Source organism: Leucopleurus acutus (assembly GCF_964270905.1).
Source record: "Leucopleurus acutus genome assembly, chromosome: 16".
In the NCBI taxonomy this organism is placed as follows: Eukaryota; Metazoa; Chordata; class Mammalia; order Artiodactyla; family Delphinidae; genus Leucopleurus; species Leucopleurus acutus.
The window spans coordinates 21,306,996-21,328,248 of NC_139158.1; the positions used below are offsets into that span (position 1 = coordinate 21,306,996).

At 40.4% G+C, this 21,253-nt stretch overlaps 1 protein-coding gene across 6 annotated transcripts in view; it reads right to left on the minus strand.

Moving 5' to 3' along the window:
* METTL9 (methyltransferase 9, His-X-His N1(pi)-histidine) overlaps window positions 1-21,253 on the minus strand; it is a 45,522-nt gene that overhangs the window by 19,201 nt on the left and 5,068 nt on the right. For 4 of the 6 annotated variants that reach the window (XM_082858042.1, XM_082858041.1, XM_082858040.1 and 1 more), the window contains exons 2-4: window positions 12,752-12,942; window positions 7,836-8,045; window positions 2,020-2,204 (exon numbers count right to left, since the gene is read on the minus strand). In XM_082858042.1, the coding sequence (XP_082714168.1) occupies window positions 2,020-2,204; window positions 7,836-8,045; window positions 12,752-12,942 (586 nt within the window). Of the gene's footprint in view, window positions 1-2,019; window positions 2,205-6,791; window positions 6,852-7,835; window positions 8,046-12,751; window positions 12,943-21,253 lie in introns of those variants that run through there. The other 2 variants (XM_082858044.1, XM_082858043.1) reach the window with 2 other exon arrangements.

A 21,253-nucleotide genomic window follows, 5' to 3' on the forward strand; every position in this document is an offset into this window, starting at 1 on the left:
CATATCCTTAAACCAGCCCCATATACATGAACTCACAGCAAGATCACTTTGCACCTCCTGGGTCTTCACACAGTGTCACATGGAAATCATCAGGATCTAATTAGTGACTTAGAGAAAGGAAGCAATAATAGAGTGCCACAAGCGGTCTACAAAACTTATAGGTCACTAAAGGTCACCCACAGCAAACAAGGCTCCGCTGCTCAGTTTGCTGTGTATCACACACCAGACTCCTTGGATTCAACAGGGAACTGTGCAACCACAATCAAGGAGCTTGTTTTTAGGCCTTACTAGAGACTGCCCTCTTGTCCAGTTTAACTTCTTTTCAATTTTTAGTGTCAGAAACACAAGGAGGGCTTCCCTGGTGGTGCAGTGGTTGAGAGTCCGCCTGCCGATGCAGGGGACACGGGTTCATGCCCCGGTCTGGAAAGATCCCACATGCCGCGGAGCGGCTGGGCCCGTGAACCATGGCCGCTGAGCCTGTGCGTCCGGAGCCTGTGCTCCGCAACGGGAGAGGCCACAACGGTGAGAGGCCCGCGTAGCACAGAAAAAAAAAAAAAAAAAAAACACAAGGAAATAAAATTCATGGTTAGATTGATATTTTTTCCCCTGCTCTTCCACCTCCTGCTATGTCAGGAAGTAGCATTAAAGTTCCATCGTGTAGTTGCCCAACAGGACACAGGAAGACTGGACCTTACAACCTGATGACTAGTGACTGCAATGCAGTGAGATGGAGCCGAGGTTTAGTTACACAGGGAACAGCACTGAAACAAGGTCAGGCTGCTAAATTATCAAGGACAACATTTACCAGGTTTTCCCCTATACAACACATATATGCACTATATGGGCACTCACACATTATAGCAGTTTTTTTCTTTACCATGACAAAAGGATTCAACACAGGAATGGAGAAGTCAGATGGGGGAGGGGACATCTATTCTATCTATTCTCCTTCCCACCCTCCTATGTCTAAAGAATTCTCCATTTTCCCCACCATCAACACAAACCTAAAACCATTCGGCAAACGTTAAGACAAGAATGAAATCAGAAGGGGCTAAGACCTGAGGGAGAAAAAATAAGAAGAAAAGAAGGAGCAAGTGAATGGCAACACAAATCCACAGTTATAAGCAAACTTCAGTGTTATTCCTTAAGACACAGATTTTCACAGGTATTTGATAACTACGATGCTTACAAAATACTAATGGATTTCTTAAAAATGTCTACAAGCTCTTAGAGTTTTTGAACCCAAAGCTGAACAAGGCAGTAAAAAAGAAAAAGTAAAGATTTAAAAATATTAACATGCATTACTCATATAATAATTTTTACATGACTGTACAATAACTTATGAAAATTCATAAGAGGTTTAAAGTCATAACTTTCAACATGATCTAAAATGCAAACCACATAAGCGAAAACCAAGTATGAATGAATGTCTCTGGCCAAAAGTAAATGTGAAGCAATATGAAATCAAACCATTTCTTCTGAGATATTCTTCATTCAGCGTTGCTGAAGAGCAAGACCATGCAATCAAAACACCAAACGTCAAAGAAATGATACATGCTGGGACACAAATGGTCTTCAAAAGGAAAAAATGGATAACAACAGCATTTATCATTATTAGAGTCCGGGACAAGAGATGTAAAATATGAAACAGCTGTAACATTTGGCAGGTATATTCAGGTAGATTAAAAGGCATCATTTATTGCTTGACTCAGCTCATAAGCTAATAAATTAGTGGTTAAGGCTCCATTTAAAAGCATTTTAGGCTTTCAATCTGGAGCAGGCAGATCCATCTGAGTATTAATTCTTACCACTGCAAAGGGAGTACCAGAGTTCTATAAAATCCACATTAAGACGAACATTAACCAAGGTGGTATTTTACATGGGTTAACTGTACTCTGTTAAATTCCAGGCTATTCTGAGAAATACCAGCCCATGTCTAATTGTGCACAGCACAGAATCACAAACACCAATAAGCACCAATTCTGGATAACAGGCTGGTAAGTGGGTGGCCACACTTACCGTTTTCCACATAGGGATGAAAAGGTAAGACCAGAGCAAGGATGACCCTGCCTCTAGTTGGCTCCAAGACACTTCTGATATCTTTTAACAAAGTCAGGGGCTGATCACAGCGGTCCAGCAAATTCAAGCAGCTGATGACATCATACTGGAACCCTGTATTCTGCCATTCATTTATACCAAGTACTCTGGAAAAATCAGAAAGATACAAACCCTCTTAAAGACATCTTTAAAAATACTTAGATGCCAGTAAAGACTTTAATTTTGTCTTCTAAATCAAAGTAAGTTCAAAAATCTTCATTTATAATTTATATTTGCAATAATAAAATGGCCATACAAAAGTAAACAACCATATTTCTTTAAATTTAGCAATTCTCCTATTTCCAAATCTCAAAACATGCAAAATTTCCTTTATAAGAACTAGTATGTTTAATAAGTATGAAGATATAAGAGGATAAAAATGGTTATGAAACTGGGGCATCCAATTCTTGAACGTCAGTTAATGAACAAAGAATCCTACTTTTACATTCACTGGAATGTAATCGTAGAATACATCATATATTCATGTTTTCTATTCCTAGGGTCCCTCCTATTTTTAAGAATGGCTAGGAGTGGTATAAGATAATTTCCATTTATGTCTTTTGAGCACATCTCTATTCCCAGGAGAGAGATACTATTTCATATTCTAGAATCTTCATATCTAAATAACTATATAGAAAAAGATAAAGCACAGGACATCCTATTAAAACAGTAAGCGAAGAACATAGTTAACGCACCACTCTCAGCCCTCAGTATCTCATGAACACACAATCAGTCTCTCCCTCCCTCTCTCTCCTCCCTGTCTTCTCTCGCCCTAAGAACGTTTCTAGTCCTTTACAATGTTTTACTCACAGAGAGGAGGAGACCTTATATCAAGAGGCTTTGTTAGCCACACCATTAAGGCAATTCTATAAATTACTCACTCCTGCTTGGTTATACCAATCAGAATGTGGTAGGTGAGGCATGTTATGATAGAGACAGGAGGAAAAGGAAACAGGAGAAAGGACCTTTGGTAAACAAGTCTTTGATCACGCTCAGCAGATAGAGATATCTTAGAAAATTCTAGAAGCATAATGAGGACTGTTTAGGAAAACTCAGTATAATGACATTTTAGAGCATTTTTGTATAGCAGAATAAAAAGAAACACTAACTGCTCAGGTGTATCTTCTTTTCAATCTAGATTTTTTTATTTTTTAATTTTATTTATTTATTTTTTTTTGCGGTACGCGGGCCTCTCACTGTTGTGGCCTCTCCCGTTGCGGAGCACAGGCTCTGGACGCGCAGGCTCAGCGGCCATGGCTCATGGGCCCAGCCACTCCGCGGCATGTGGGATCTTCCTTCCGGACCAGAGCACAAACCCGTGTCCCCTGCGTCGGCAGGCGGACTATCAACCACTGCGCCACCAGGGAATCCCTCAATCTAGATGTTTTTAAAAACTAAAGCCTCCTCCAAAGCAAAACTGACAAACTTCAAGGAGCTAGTGAGATTTCTTTGTTGCTTGAAATTAGGGCATTAGAGCTCCAAAATCACTTTGTTGTATCGAAACTGTGACTGCAATGATGATTTTAGGAGCTGTATTTAGCTCATTTAAACTAGAGAGAAGACTCTACTTTCAGGATAAAAATGTCATCAATTCCCATTTTAAAAGCAGAAATGAACAATTAAAAAGAAAGACTATTTATATATTAATACCTTAGCCAAACAGCCAATTTAAATTCATAAACTTGCAAAAGAAAAATTATATATTTGATTTAAAAAACCAAAAAAAAAAAATTAGGCCTGATCTAAAACGAAGCAGAACCCAACATCATCAGCATGTTTTAATCTAGAAGAATGCGGGCTTCCCTTGTGGTGCAGTGGTTAAGAATCCGCCTGCCAATGCAGGGGACATGGGTTCGAGCCCTGGTCCAGGAAGATCCCACATGCCGCAGAGCAGCTGGGCCCGTGCGTCACGGCTGCTGGGCCTGCGCTCTGGAGCCGGCAAGGCACAACTACTGAAGCCCAAGCACCTCGAGCCCGTGCTCCGCAACGGGAGAAACCACCGCAATGAGAGGCCAGCGCACAACGAGGAGGGGCCCCTGCTCACCACAACTGGAGAGGGGCTGCGCGCATCAGCGAAGACCCAATAAATAATAAATAAATTTATTTTAAAAAATATCTAGAATAATCTAACTAAATCCATCTCAGAATTATTTGAGGATAGGTAGTTTCCATGTTGGTAATTTTGAAAGACAGAAACACATGCTCATAACAGAAAATTATAGCCTTAATACCGGGACAGTTAAAACTATACCTATAGAGGTCCAACTTCATCTTTACTTCTGTTTTGTGATTTCTACTTGTAAACTCAGTTCCACTGATGAAGACATATTTATCAGCCCCACTCAAACTGCATATTAGCCCAGGAATCCTAACAAGTTGTTAGAATCTTCCTCTTCTTATGAGAAAAATGAAAGAAGTGACTTGTCCAAGGTCACACTGTAAATCTCTAGCAGAGTAGAAATTACAACTTGGAAACTCTCCTAGTATGTTATTCAGGTCAATGAACCTGCTCTCTCCATATAAGGTGAGAAAGAACCTAACAATCAGTCCTTGAATAAATGCTTCCAGGGTGGTGGGTTGAGAGTGAATGGCCATCCCTTCAGTCTCCAGTATCTTTTTGTTAAAAAAGAAAAGAGGATATGAACACGAGAAATAGAATTAACCACAATATTTTCTTTTCCTTTCAAGAAAGATCCCTGTAGATCAAGATAACCTATAGATAATGGATTAAAGTCAAGCATCTTTCAAATTTACATTAAAGATCTTTGTTCTCTGGTGTCAAAAATGTATACGCAACTCCTTCTGAACTACCCACACGTGAACTGTCCGCGAGGACTTAATTCCAAACCCGTCCACGTTGCCAGTCCGCATCTTGCCACACACTTGTTTCCTCCACTATCTACAAACCACCATTCAGATCATGTCAACAAATTTTCACGTTAACTTTTGGTAAAGCAGACTAAGGAAGGTAACCATGCTGCCAAAATTTTCTTCCTGCCAAACAACAGTTTTTATTTATTGTCATTTGAATTGTGGAACTGTTCATTAGTACACACAATCAAAAAGTAATTGTATAATCCCTTCCTAAATGTCTATGGCTCTTCCAGAACAGCATTTCTAACCCTAGAAGAAAGGCATCCGTTCAGGGGGTTATTATTTTCAAGAAAGTGAGTTAAGTAATAGTTTACCTTCAGGGGGATTTAAAATACATTTTCCTTAGAGAAGTAACAAAGCAATCAGTATTTTGATAAATCCTAAATAAAAAAAAAATACCAGCAATGTAGAGAAAATTTATTGTTTTGTTTTAAAAATCAAAGCCACATCCTTAAATTTTACAATCAGGTTTTCTGGCATAAACAATAATATCCTGGCAAAACAGAGGGAAAACCTGGCCATTTTCTGTTTTATGGGTTTATTTCAAAAATGACATCCAGAACCTTTATTAAAAAGCCAGTTTTTCATGAGCCCAGATACTGAAGAGAAACAAAAAACAGCTACCTCCCAAAAAGAAGCCAAAAAAAAACCATGGAAGCTAAAAGTCTGCCCTGCCATCATGGATTAGGCGAACCCTAAACTTAGTAAGATACTGCTTGCCCATTAAAATGTCAAACTGTACCAGAAGTTGCCACTTTTGTGAATACGTTTCTATTTCATACTAATAATATTATGAAGAGAGTGTCAACCAGTATAACTTCCCTATCAAACTGCAAACAGATTTTGGCATATGAAATATTTATTAGGGAAAAAAAAATAAGTTGTTTTGTTTTGTTTTGGCCGCTCCACGCAGCTTGCAGAATCTTAGTTCCCCGACCAGGGAATGAACCTGGACCACAGCAGTGAAAGTGCCGAGTCCTAAGCACTGGACTGCCAGGGAATTCCCAATAACTAAGTATTTTTTGTATGGTGTACAAGGTTATCAGGTAACATAACATGTAAACTCTACATATATTGAATCACTAATTCAAACATCTGAAGTCTCACTGAAAATTCCTTTTGGGCACTTAGTCTCAGAAGGGTTTGAATGTCAGGCAAACAAGCAAGGCCATGGCCCAGGGTAGGTGGGCCTCCTTCCATATAAATCCCTTTAAATACCCATCTACAGTAATCTTCCCTTCCCCTCCTTCCTACTTGGTCTTCTCTTCCCCAGGCTAAACATGTCCATGTTTTGCCCAAATTTAAATCTAATCCTGCTCCAAGAGCTACGCTAATGCTCTGTGTCTAGGGTTAGTCTGTTCCTAAGATAGTCTCCTACTTAGGAACTTAGCTGGGTAGGAAAGTGAGGGAGTACATAATTCTCTCCTTTCTTTCTAAGCCTAAGCCCAGCTTCAAATATATCAGAGAAGGAAGCAGGCTCCACCTCCACCTCCCCCATTCCATACTCAGCACCGTCTTCCCCCATTCAATAGAATCCATACTGAATTAAGAATAACCTTCCTCCTAAGTCTCTCAAGCAGCAGATGGTCTAAAAACCAAGATTTGACACTTCACATCCATTTGGATGGATATGATCAAAAAAACAGAAAACAACAAGTATTGGTGAAGATGTAGAGAAACTGGAACACTTGTGCATTGCAATGGGACGTAAAATGGTGCAGCTGCTGTGGAAAAGCTATGGCAATGCATCAAAAAATTAAACACAGACTTACCATTTGATCCAGCAATTCCACTTCCGGGTATATACCCAAAAGAAGGGAAAGCAGTGACTCAAACAGATATCTGTACACCCATGTTCACAGCAGCATTATTCACAATAGCTAAAAGGTAGAAGCAACCCAAGTGTCCATCGACAAATGAATGGATAAACAAAATGTGGCATATACATACAATGGAATATTATTCAGCCTTAAAAAGAAAGGAGATTTTGACATATGCTACCACGTGGATGAACCTTAAAGACATTATGCTAAATGAAATAAGCTCATCACAGAAGGACAAATATTGTACAATTCCTCTTATTCGAGGTTCCTAGAATAGTCAAATTCACAAAGACAGCAAGTGGAATGGTGGCTGCCAGGAGCCAGGGGGACAGAGGACTGGGGAATCAGTGTTTAATGGGTACCAAAGTTTTAGCTGGGAAAGATAAAAAGGTTCTGGAGATGAATGGTGATGGTGGTTACACCACAATGCAAATATACTTAATACTACTGAACTGTACACCTAAAAACGGTTAAAGTGGTAAATTTTATGTTACATATTTTTACCACAATTTTTAAAAAGCTTTTTTTAATTAAAAAAATAAACAAAAAACAAGATTTGAGAATGCCAGATTCAAATTAGGGAACAAGTCCCTACATCTGATCTCTCTTCTCCAAGCTGTCTCTCACCCACCCTTTTCCTTCCTACAGCGCCAAAACCTCTAGTTCAGAAGAACACTGCCAAGGAAAGACGATTTCTCTCTCAATTTCCACTTACTTGTACAGTTGACCCTTGAACAATGCAGGTTTGAACTGCCTGGGTCCACTTATACACTGCCCATATTTTTCAAAGGTAAATACTACACAGTCCATGGTTGGTTAAATCCGCAGATGTGCAGGAACTGCAGATACGGAGGGCTGACTATAATTATACGTGAATTAACCCCTGCATTGTTCAAGAGTCAACTGTAATATGGAAAGATTTTTTTTTAATTCCTCATCATGGAAATTGTTTCTGATTTATATTCTTTAAATAACATAATCTCAAGAAGCAACACATCTAAAACCAAGAAATATACTCTAAACCATGTCTAAAAATTGTACCTGTATTTCTTCTTCTGAAGCTGCCATATCATAGTTTCAGACAGCTCAGTGGCGTAAATTTCTTCAAAATGAGGGCTCATGATTTTTGTGACTTCTCCATCTCCAGCACCTAAATCAAGAAGTCTATGCGTTTTCCAGTCTGGATTAATTTTAAGCAGTCTCTGAAACTGATCTGGTGAAAAGACAAACATTGAGCCTCTTCCTAGCAACCTGGAAAAGAAAAGAGGACAAAAATGGATGACTCTATACAAGCTAAGCACTTCCACCCAACATCCACACAAAGTAGTGACTCAACACCAACAGCCTTCTGAACTTACACAATGTTTATTTTATACGATTATACGATGAAAATATATATATCTTTTATATGATTTATGATTAAAAAGCAAAGTTAATAAAATAAGAAAACACCTCTAGATATCATCGTCTGCCTTTGAGGCTGCAAACAATACACCAAAAAGAGTGGGGAAAGGAGAGGAATAAAAGGTGGGAAGGGAAGAAGAAATATATAAGAAATTAAAAGATGAATGTGGGGCTTCCCCGGTGGCGCAGTGGTTGGGAGTCCGCCTGCCGATGCAGCGGACACGGGTTCACGCCCCGGTTTGGGAAGATCCCACATGCCGCGGAGCGGCTGGGCCCGTGAGCCATGGCCGCTGAGCCTGCGCGTCCGGAGCCTGTGCTCCGCAACGGGAGAGGCCACAGCAGTGAGAGGCCCGTGTACCGCAAAGAAAAAAAAAAAAAAAAAAAGATGAATGTGAAGAATTTAAGTCAAAATAGGAAGGAAAGATGGAAGGAGTAACAGAAAACATGTATATCGGTTTAAAAAAATGACAGGCCAAGAGGATCAGACCACAACACTAGCCAATAACACTAAGCAGAAAAAACAAATAGGGGAAAAAAGCCATTTAGAATATGAAACTGAACAATGAGTATAAAAAATAGCTCTAGGTATTAGATTTTTAAGAGACACTAGAGAAAAGAGGAAGAGTGGTCCTTGTGATATCAGTTAATCTGCATTTAAAAAGTAGATTCATACTTGTGTCAGTTTGTATGTTATACAATTGGCTGGGTCCTATTATTTCTAAAAATCCTAAAAAACATCTAAAACATAGTAACGCCTTTGAAAAAGGAGGAGTTAAAATGGAGATCAAAGAGAGCTCTCCTAAAAGCAGCTACAGATCAAACCAAGTTCTGAGGAAGCATCATCTTGAGAAATAAAATGCACTCCCTATTTAGAACTTGCTTTCTAGCTCTCAAATCCCAGTCTGTCTAGGGCAGGGATTCTCAAACTTCCTTTAAGCAGCAGAACCGTTTCTTTAAATGAAGCAGACGTTACTCATCGACAATGTAAAATGTAACAGGAGAACTGCTGCTGAAATGAGGTTGAGAGCCTCAGCGCTGCTGCCAGCTCACTCCTGGGCCTTTCTCTGCAGCCTGAAGCAGCTCCTGAGGCGCTTCCTCTTCAGACCCTGGAAAAGCCTGAAAACCACTGGTCTAGGAAATGGCAGGGAAATCTGTACCATACTGCTGCTTTCTGGAAATAATCCTAAGGTGCAATATGTTTGTTACACAGTGACTGGAAGGACGTGTGCAACTGGGTGTTCCTGGTAAGACCAGTTTCAGGAAAAAATTAAAATATGGAGCTCATATAACAAACTCCTCCTCCCCTTTCCCTTAGAAGAGGTCAACCAAATCTAACAATATATTTGCAGTAAATCCTCTGCCCTACAGAAATGCTAAAAAATGGGGTGGGGGGGGGACCCTCAGAGACTTTCACCCAATACAACTAGCTCCCAGAGAAAACATCTCCTAAAAGACAAGTTGTTTTTAATCCTCAATTGTTCCTATCTTCTAGTGGGAAAACAGGCTGAAAAAGAAATCTGAGAAAAGGAGCTGAACTTCCTGAAAGAGCTATACAAAATTTCACATGGGAGCCAGAGTCAGAACAAGAGCTAAGAGAGGTCACAGGCGTGGGGGTACATGTTTCAAATGCTGGTGCTAACTTGCCATAGGACCAAAGGTAAGTTGCAAAACAGTTCCATGGCTTAAACTTTCCCAATTTTAAACTAACATGCTTCCCTAGCCATCTCTTTGGAGTCTAAGGACCCTTGACCTGATAATCATAAAATTCTAGAGCTAGAGGTCATCTGAGGTCAGAGCTCAGGTTGAAAGGCACCAGAGAGAGAAGCATTGTCCTATTTCGAAAGATCATGAGCAACAGAGGCTACACAAAAAGATTTAAACTGCCAAAAGAAAAAAAAATCTAAATTCATCGAGCCCAGATGAATTTTGGTCTCTAGGGGCCCTGGGAGTAGGTGGGAAGAGTTTTTGGTGGTCACAATTACTTGAGGGTGCTACTGTCACTTAGAGGGCAAGGTCAGAAAAGTCAGACTTCCTGCAATGTGTGGGACAGTCCCACACAATGAAGAATTATCCCACTTAAAATACCAAGACACTGACTTTTGCTCAGTACAAGGTTTCCAGCAAACACATACCACGGAGAGGTATGGTTCTCTAATTTGTCTTTAACTCCCAAAGTTAGTGATGTCGATGTATTTTTTTGGTGTGTGTGTGTGTGTGTGTGTGTGTGTGTGTGTGTGTAAAAACATCCTACGTTCTCTAAGTTCTCTCTAGATTTAGAGTCTACAGAGGAGATAAACCTCCTTACAAATATCTTCCTTATAAAATAAACTCTGAAAACAGCTATCAAGTCTCTCCTTACTTGGTCTTCCCCTTCCCAGTAAAGGACGTCGATAAGTACCTTATCTTTTTAATTCAAGAAGGTTACCATAAGGACTTCCCCGGTGGTCCAGTGGTAAAGAATCTGCCTTCCAATGCAGGGGACACGGCTCGATCCCTGGTCGGGGAACTAAGATCCCACATGCCGCGGGGCAACTAAGCCCACGAGCCACAACTACTGAGCTCGCACACCTTAATGCGAGAGCCTGGGTGCCACAAACTACAGTGCCCACGGCCTCTGGAGCCCACGTGCCACGACCAGAGAGAGAAAACCCACACGCCACAACTAGAGAGAAGCCCGCAAGCCTCAACAAAGAGCCCACGCACCGCATGGAAAAGATCTCGCATTCTGCAACAAAGATCCCGCATGCCGCAACTAAGACCCAACGCAGCCAAAAAAAACCACGAAATAAATAAAATAAATAAATATTCTTTAAAAAAAGGTTACCATAGTAATTATTTCTATAAGAGACAGCCACTTGTGGTAATAAGCTTCCATTGCCATAGACGGAAATTCCCAATGGGCTCAAAGTTAAGCTTCCAGCTGAGAATAGGACACAGGGCAAGAGATGTTTTTGTTTTGTTGGGGGAGAGGGGTGCCAAGGGGGGATGAAGGGGTGGGGATGAGGGTTATTTAAAAAAGAAAAGCAGAAAAGCTGTGGATAAGATAAGCCAAAACGGATTTATTAATCTTATTGCCCCTTTGACCAAACTGTGAAATCCCAGAGCAGAGAATTTTAACCAGGGGCGAACAGGGTAGAGGTAGGGGGAAGCGGTTTAGAGTTTGAAATCTCCCTAAATTATATGCAAAATGCTGAATGTAAGGACTATTTGAAGAGAGAATTTCTACTTTATATCACTTTCAAAGAGGTACAGGGCCCCAAAAAGGTTAAAAATCACTGCTGCGGTGACTTGTCTGCTTTCCCAACGAAAAAACAAATGGTACAGAACAGAAATTCAATGCCGTGAATTTTAGAAACAAAATGTCAGACCAAGTTGTTTAAACTCAACTACCAATACAAAAATAACAACTGTTTGCTAAAGCAAATTTAAGGCAATTTCATATAAACAATGAAGAAATCTTGAGAAACGGCTCATGGTTCCTGAAAACATATTTAAGGACCAGATGATAGACTGGGGATCCAGACATTCAGTAGAAGCTGGCTCCAAACCTCAAGGGAAGAAAAAGTGGGCCCAGCCAGTGGCTTCAAGTGGTCCAACAGGCTTTTCAAGCACTGAGCCCTGCTGCTTTTCTCTTTGGAGTTCTGGATTCTTAGGCTTTGCGGTATCTGAAAATTTGGCCAAGAAAGGATAAAAATATCCCTAAAGCTTCTTCCATAGACTTATATGAGAGAACCACTCTAGGGATAGAGAATTCCACAATGTTTACAAAATTCTGGTGCGTCTAAACATTATGTAAGAATAGATGGAGGGACTTCCCTGGTGGCACAATGGTTAAGACTACACACTCCCAATGCAGGGGGCCTGGGTTCAATCCCTGGTCAGGGAACTAGATCCCACATGCATGCCGCAACTAAGAGCCCACATGCTACAACTAAGAAGCCCACATGCCACAACTAAGGAGCCCGCCTGCCACAACTAAGACCCAGCACAACCAAATAAATAAATAAATATTTTTAAAAAGAAAGAAAGAAAGAACAGATGGAGAACCCTTCACTCGAACAAGCCACCATCCACTGCTGGGCTGAATTAGATCCTTCCCAAAAAAACTTGCTCCTGGGAAGTGTGCTTAAGGCAAAGATCTTACTTTTCAGCCTATGTTAAGGGCCTGGTTCCAACCATCTTGCTCCTCTCTAATAGATCAGCATAGGCATCACCTGGAACACGTTAAAAATGCAAAATCTCTGGTCCCACCCCAGACCTACTGACTCAGAATCTGCCTTTTAACCAGATACCCAGGTGATTCCTGTGCACATCAAAGTGGGAAGCACTGCAATTCCCATCACAGAAATACAGACCAATGAGGCTGTTTATCAAGATCAAGTTACAGTGAATTTTAAAAGCACAATTGCAGAGGCCGAGACACTGGGCCAAGGATTCTGACTAGAAGTGTTGTAGCTGTAGAGGTGGTCAACATCTCAACAAGGTAACTTTTCGTTTTCCTTTTCTTTTTTTAGACCTAAGGATAAAGAAAAAAGTATCCAAGATTCACTTACCCATTGATAGATGTTCTAGACATAAACAGGCTAAAAACAGATGACACAAAAGAGTGATATAATTGGATAAACAGCCAGCCCGATTTCTCAATGCTGTTGTTTAAGAAGATCTGTGTTCCTTGATCAAGGTAACTCTGAACAAAGACAGCCTGGAGTGATTCACATAATTTCTCTCTGTTGCACGCATACCACTAAAAAGAAAGAAGAAAAAAAATGAAAACATACAACTGAAGCATCATCTAAGAAGTCCAAAAACAAAAAATAGAAGACTAAATTAAATCTAAGATTTCCAAATGTTATAATCTCATGGCACTTTAAGAATAATCATCATCTCTTATATGACCTATAAGGTATAAAGTATTTCCTCATACATAATTCCTGGTTTAATTCTCATTACCTTCAGGGTACGCAAAGAAGAGTGGGGGAAGGGTGAAGAGGCTTCCGAGTCATGCAGCTCAGTAAGTGACAGAGCCAGGCCACTGTCCAAGTGCTCTGACTCCTGGCCCAAAACTCTGTCACTATATCCCCCTGAACCCCAAGATTAGGAAAACTGTTGGCCTCTCCTTCACTGGGATTCAACATAAGGCAATAACTACCAACATTAACCTTGTTTTTCGATAAGAAAACAGTCACTCAATGCAATGATTTAACTCGAAACCACCAGACAAATCAAGTAAGCGGAGGAGGAACAGCAGAATTTAATATTCCAGTGACCAGATTAAGCTGCGCTTCTTCTTGTGGGCTAAACAGGGACCTTTAGGAACACTGAGGTGCGCTTTACCAGGTCATATAACATTCTACTAGACAGGAGCCAAGTATGTTTGAGAAAGATTAAGAAGTTACTTGAGGTCACATGCAACCAATGAGAAGACAAAGTAATAACATGCTAAGAACCAGACAAAGTAATAACATGCTAAGAACAAAATTCAAGAACCTCAACTGTGGATGAAATGTAATCTTCCGTGATAAATGTGTCCCGTTTTCATCTAGCGTTAGTATACCAGAGAAGGGGGTAAGCAGCCTGCAGGGCGCAGCAGCTCTAGAGTGAGCTCATCATCAAGTCCCGGCTCAGCCATTCCCGTGTATGAGCTCACACAAGTCACTTAATCTCTGAGCCTCTGTAAATTCATCTGTAGACTAGAGATGTCACTGGTTTCTATCTATCCTGGTAGGTTACTTAGAGGATTAAGCAAGTTAATGCAGGCCAATCCTCAATATAGGACCAGACACATGAGACTACTGTAATAATAATAGCCGTGAGATAAAGTCCTCTGACATGGCCTGATAAATAAAAGTAAGTCCATTAAGTACCATGATGAAACTGCAGAGTAGACCAGTAACTATTAATCTGTTATCCACTAAGAAACAATCAATTTCTCCCAATGAGTAGCCAAAAGTAACCTGCTTCCCCCTGACAAACACGACCATTCATCAGCAGTAGGTGTCCTGTAACCGCTTGCACAATTGATGGACCAATTTTACAGTCATCCTAAGCTTGCTAAATATTGAATGAAATCTTGGGTAATATTCCCGACACTAACATTGAAAGGAACCAGTTATAAACCAATACAAAGAAGCAGACAGGCACATTAAGATTTCAAAGATTAACTAATCTTTTTACGAACTCTGTGCCCTGACTTGATAAACCAATCTTTCCAATTGTTGACTGATTTGTGTTAATTTACCATTAAACACTTTTACCAAAACTGCTTCAGCTTGATACTATTTTTATTTTTCCCACTCTACATGATAAGCTTTGAAGCTTCTTACATTCACTGCCTACACTTTTTTCCTTGGTCTGAAAACGTTCATGCTTAATCATTAACTAATTCTTAACACTCATTGTGCCTGAAGTTATGCCCCAGTGCAGGTCATAAACCATTTTTTATTATATGCCTGACCTCCTGGTTCACATTCTGAACTCTGTAATACTGAGGCCATTCTAACTTTTATTTTCTCTTAATTCTCTGAAATGACTAATCAAGATGAAAGCCATCACCTTGGTAATAGGCAATCAGGTACATTCTATTAACGTGGACAAGAAGTCATTCAAGTGGAACAGAGGAGCTAAGAATTCTTTGGCATCCACTTGTAAATGGACAACCAGAACAATAACAGACTCTGACTTCCAGAACTAAGAAGAATTGGCACCATTAACTGCAAATAATGCTTTCAAATGCTCCCCAAAACTCAAGTTTTTAACAGCATTTCTCTCAATTCATCAACATTAACACATGTGGTTGAACCTTTACTGCCATACAAATCTTTCAGAAAAGAAAATGCTTACTGAAAAGAATGTGCTACAGAATAAAAAGGAGTAATGCCCTTCTCTTTAAAGATGAAGGTTGAATTCCATGTTCCTCCTGACCATTTGTATGATACTAATGTCAATTCCATAGCAGCATTATTCATAACTACCAAAAAGTGGAAACAACCCCAATGTCCATCAACTGATGAATGGATAACCAACATGTGATTGATCCATACAACGGAATATTATTTCAGCCATAAAAAGGAATGAGGTACTGATTCACGAGACAACATGAACTATGAATATTATGCTAAGTGAAATAAGTCAGTCACAAAAGGCCACAAATTACATGATTTCATTTACATGAATTGTCCAGAATAGGCAGGTCCAGAGACAGAAAGTAGAAAGTAGATCACGGTTACCAAGGGTTTGGGGAGAGGAGGCAATGGGGAGTGTCTGCTACTGAATATGGGGTTTCTGTATCAAGTGATGAAAATGTTCTAAAATTAGAAAGTAAGGATGATTGTACACCTTTGTGACTATACTAATAAGCACTGAATTGTACACTTAGAAAACTTAAGTGGTCAAGCATATCTCTTTAAAAATGCAAATTTCAAATGCAAATCTAATCATGTCAATACCCTGCTTCAGAGAAGTCTTAATATCCAAAATACTTAATGTGGCTTACAAGGCCCTACAGGATTTGTCCATTCTGTGTCCACAGCCTCACCTCACGACACTCCCTACCAATCCATAACACCCAGCCACTCACTATGTCACAACACTGTACCCTTCTTTCTTTTTCTGGAAGGCTCCTTTCCCAAGGCTGTTTCGCATGGTATTTGCTGTCTCCTACATTTCCCACCACCCCAACTGACCTAAGCCTAAATATTTCTTCAAGTAAGTTTCCCTTGAACTTCCAGACTAGGATGGATCCCCTGTTCTAATACTCTCTCACATCTCCCAAGTCTCCTCAGTAACATTTATAACCACTGAACTGAACACCTGTATATAATTGCATGTCCGGTGTCTATCTTCCCAGGTAGACAGAAAGCGCCATAAAAGGTCAGGGACAATGACTGACTTCAGTGACTGGCACAGGTACGGATGAACAATAAATGTTCATCTGTTTAACAACTATTGTTAAAAATCACAGGCAGTCTAACAGATAAAATTTAGAGTTTCTAGTAAAATCCTGGAGAGAACACAAGGATAACCATGGAGACAGGTGTCACTGGGTTTCATCAATTTCTAAAACTTCAAGGTTTTTGCAAGGCCTTGCTTAAACCCAATTCTGTAAATAGTAGTTAAGCTACCCACCCACCACAAAACTGCATTAGCAGAGCAAGCAATGAAGGAACACACCGAGTGCCTACCTTGTACCAGGCACCTGGCAGAGCACTTCACATTTCATTTCCCACCTTATAGCTCCTGAATGAATAGGAAGCCTGGGGTTTCTGAGCACTCCCAGCTGATTCAAGCTCCTGTTCTAGGTGCATGTGGTTTTTTTATGAGTTTCTTTCAAAGAAGCTTCTTTTTGCTTCAGGCTACCCAGTGTATCTGTCTGAGAAAGCAGAACTATTCTGGCCAGTTAGACTGACTAAATGTGTCTAAAGATAATCCGATCTAGATAGCAACTAAATTACACTAGGCCAGGGTTTCTCAACCTCAGCACTACTGACACTTGGAGCTGGACAATCCTTGTTATGGGGGCTGCCTTGTGCACTGTAGGCTGTTTAGCAGCATCCTTAGCCAGTACCCAGCAGATGCCAGTAGCACCCTCCAGTTATGACAACCCAAAATGTCCCAGACATTGCCAAGTGTCCCTGAAGGTACAAAATCACCACTGCTTAAGAACCCCTAAATGGGCTTACCCAGAAAATTTCATTAGCATTTCCTAACCATCCCAGCTCAAAAGTGGTCTAGGGAAAATTAAAGATGGACTCACTGGCCTCCAGGAACTTACATTCCAGAGGAGGGAAAAAATGAGAAACCCAGAGAAACAAGTAATGTCATCGTGATCTTGGCCAGGACCTTCAGGCCTTAAATACGTAGTCACCTTGCCCTTAAGATGTTGACAGAAAGTCAGTGCAGGAGCCCATGCAACCATGTGGCAGTCCCCCTGGAGTTACCGCTCTCCAGACAACCCAGCTTAAATGAAAAGCTTTAATAAGCTCTCACTAAGTGGCCTGTCTGTAGGCTTCTGCACATGTTCAAGCAGGTGAGTTCTTTGAACGTGTGCTCCTCAAAGACTACAGAGACAAATGTGCACAGGCAAGAACAAAGTATCATGCCTGTTAAAGGTTCGCATTGGAAGGACCGTGTGCCAGCCCTACTGTAGGGCTGTACTCCTCAGCTGGAGACCACAGGGTCTGAAAAAGCATCTTATGAGCTAGCATCTCCCTTTAAAGTTTGCTTGAGTTTTGTTCAATGGAAATAAGTAAGGAAATCTTTGAAATAACAAAGTCTAATCAAGCCAGAGTTATGCCATGCAGTCATCTGCTGATGCCAAGTGTGAAATAGGATGTGATAACTAAACATAACATCTTCTAAAAGAGGTTACAGTAAATAGCAATGTTCTCTCTACTAGCAACAAGACTGTAGAGATACTAATAATTAGCCAATCAATAAATAGCCAAATCAGGTAGACATGACAGGGTACCAGCTAGTCAACATAACGAAGTGTTAAGTCATGTCTTCAAGATTTCATTAAGGCCATGGAAATCCCCTCATCTTTATATAACCTTGTTTGATGAATCATTCCTTTAAAGTAGAAATGCAATTTCCCTATAAAATTATATCTGCTTATCAGACTGAGGGATACAGTTAAAAGTTTTTCTGAAATTATTTTTTTGAGTTCCTCAACTAGTCAAACACGTGGTATATGATATAATAGTCTTTTCTTCCAAAATACAAAGGACTTGCACACATTAGTAAAATTAGAATTAGAAAGTTATTTTAAAAAACCAACTTCCTGATTTTAATAAAAAATAAATATTTGGTATTTATCGCCAGTTCCCAGCAGTTTAGAGCTCCTAAAAACCTTAGAGAAACTCAGGAGTGATAAAACACCTTTTGTATGCTCACGAGATGACCGGGAGGGCAGGGTGGAACTTTCAGCCCCACCACTAACATCCAGGGAGGGGAGAGAAGCTAGAGATGGAGTTCAATCACCAAAGGCCAAAGATTTCATCAGTCATGCCTTGGTAATGAAACCTCCATAAAACTCCTAAAAGACAGGGTTCTGGGTGCTTCCAGGTGGCTGGGTGCTTCCAGGTGGCTGAACACATCGATATGCTGCGAGGGTGGCTTACCTGGACAGGGCACGGAGGCTCTGTGCCACCCTCTCCAACCCCCAACCCCTTGCCCTATGCATCTGTTCCACTTGGCTGTTCCTGAGTTGTATCCTCTATAATAAACCATAAGCAGAAGTCAAGTGTTTTCCTAAGCTCTGTGAGTCATTTCAGCAAGTTATTTAACCTGATGGGGGTTGTGGAAACCACAGAGTTTATAAACAAGTCCGACAGAAGCATGGGTAGACTGTGGACCCTCAACTTGTAGCTGACATGTGAAGTGAGGGCAGTCTTGCAGGAAGGAGCCCTTAAGTCTCTGGGCTGTTAACTCCGGGTAGTGTCAAACAGAAGTGAATTGTAGAACACCTAGTTAGTGTCAGAGAATTGGCTGGTGTCACAAGAAAGACACCACAGGTAAGATTTTTTTTTTTCAATGTTAAACTTGACCTAAGCATGCACAAACTGGATGAAAGCCAGAACTTCAAGCACTTGTCCCATCTTTATCTAACTCACAAACTGCAAGAACAACTTGGTTTTTGTACACAGCTACATAATTTCAGTGTCTACACAGACATCCACTAGAATGGGGACAGTCTGCCATTAAGAAGGCAGTCTACTTTCACAGCCCCTCAGACAACAAGGATTCCTAGGAGAGACACCATGAAACAGTGGGGAAAGCCTGGGCCTTGAAACCAGACAGAGCAGGGTTTCAACATCCAACTCTGCCATCTATTAACTGTGCTCTTGGGCAAGTTTCATTGCTCAGCCTCAATCTTCTGTCTGTAAAATGGGGATATACCACATCCAAGAGTTGTTTTGAGGATTAGAGAGGATAATATATTTAAAGTACCTGACACTTAATAGAAGCAAAATAACTTGATTTTCTTTCCCTTCCTGTCCAAGGTCCACAAAAGCCAGTCAGAGAACTGAAGTTCAAGGGAATGCCCAAAAACCACACTGTAGGTCTGGGCACCCAGCCATTCTCAAAAGAAATGAGTAAGCAAAGACCTGAGATATTCAGTACCACTAAAAACAACCAGAAAGGCTCCACTGACAGGGTCCAGCAGAATCTTTTCTACTACAGCAGGTGGTAAGACCAAGCCTGACGACATTGACCTTGACAGCTAAGGATTCAAAAATCACATTCTCGGTTCTACAATGCAATCATGTCAGTCCAGACGTTTCATCATTGACACCTTGTGTATAAGTACAGCTTAGGAGGAGATATTCAAATCATTCATTCTTTTTCTACAAATGACACAAACCTAAACCAACAACCTCTTTATGTGAGATTTCAAAGTGCAGAGTAACAAGGCACCTTCACCTCCATGGAGGGAAACAACTTATACAGATTAGATTAAATTGCTTCAGCTCTGATGTAATGAATAAATTACTGGCAATCTTTATTTCAAATACTCACTCACTGTTTGTATTTTACAATCCTAAGATTTCAACCACGCTTCAGAGGGTCTAAAAAACTCTTTTACTGGAAGTACCTGGGTCCCCTAGGGCACCTTCAGAGGGGAACATAAAGGCCTCTGGTATATCCAGAAGAACAGAGCATCCCCGTGTTCTGTAAAACTGAAGCAAACACTTGTTTAGGGTTTCAACACAGGTTATAAGGAAGGAAGAAACCCTTTTCAAAATCTCTTTGGTATTCGGCTGCAAAGGCCTCCAGACTTTCAAAGGCAGCTCGGAGGAGGACACGAACCTATCCATCAGTGCCTGTCTGGCTAGCTGACTGGCCCCACTGAGCACTGATAACTCATGCCTGACTTGGGTCCACCTCCATAAGGTAACTGGGGAGTGAGGGGCAGCAGACAGAATCTGTCCTTTAGCATAACCTTTGATCTTTCGCTGTGATGTCCAAGTGTTTTTTCATTTGGAAAAAAATCCAAATCATTTCAATTCTGTCTTAAATCCACCACTGCTTATGGCAAAGCACAGTTCAAGTTTATATAAGAAGGTGAAAAAATAAAATGTCAGATATACACATATTTGCAATTTTACGTCACACCTTATTAACTCCCGATAATGTTATCTGTGCTTTTAAAAAAAACCTTGCAGTATGTCACCTGCAAAAATAGTCCTGGCCTGGCTCCAAGGAGTTCGATAAAAATCCTTTTTTCACTCCATCAATTGAGAAGCTGCTGAATAACTGTTATTATCAAGAACCTAGTTAGTGGGGCCTAAGAGTCCTTTAAGAGTTTCAATAGCTCTTTAATAGTTGCATTAACTTTAAGTACTAGGTGCAATGCCTCAAAAAGACTAGATCCAAAGTTTTTGTTGCTGTTATCTTCTTTGTAAGTTCCGGGTCAGCCAATATTGAAAAGTCACATATCTAGTTTCTCACTGTCTGCCTCAATTTCTTTCCAGTAAGTCAAACTACCCACCTTGCAATCTGTGATTAAGAATGTGCTGCTTAAAAAAAAAGAATGTGCTGCTGATTAAGGAAGCTGGAAATTTTCTCTGGAGGAAACTTTTTTTTTCTGTAAAGGGCCAGACAGTAAATATTCTAGGCTTGTAGGTCATAAAGTAGCAACCATGCAACTGTGCCATTGTATCTGGAAGCTCTCACAGATGATAGGTAAACAAAGTTGGTGGCTCTGTTCTAACACAACTTTATTTGTGGATACTGAAATTTGAATTTCATGTAAAAAGATTTTCACATATTACAAAAGATTATATATTTTTTGCAACCATTTAAAAGTATAAAACTACTCTTACTTCACAGTCTGTACAAAAAAGTCAGTGAGCCCAATTTGGCATGCAAGCCATATCCATCCCTGCTCTGAGAGAAGCCCTCCCTTGCTTCTCGATTTCCCAAAGTGAAACATAAATCCCAGTTTTGAAGCTAGCACACCAAACCGAGTTATTAAAATGGTGCTGCGACTATAGTTTTAGAGCTGCTTTAGCTCAAAGGAGCCTTGCCTCTCAAGGCTATAGTAACTAAATAGC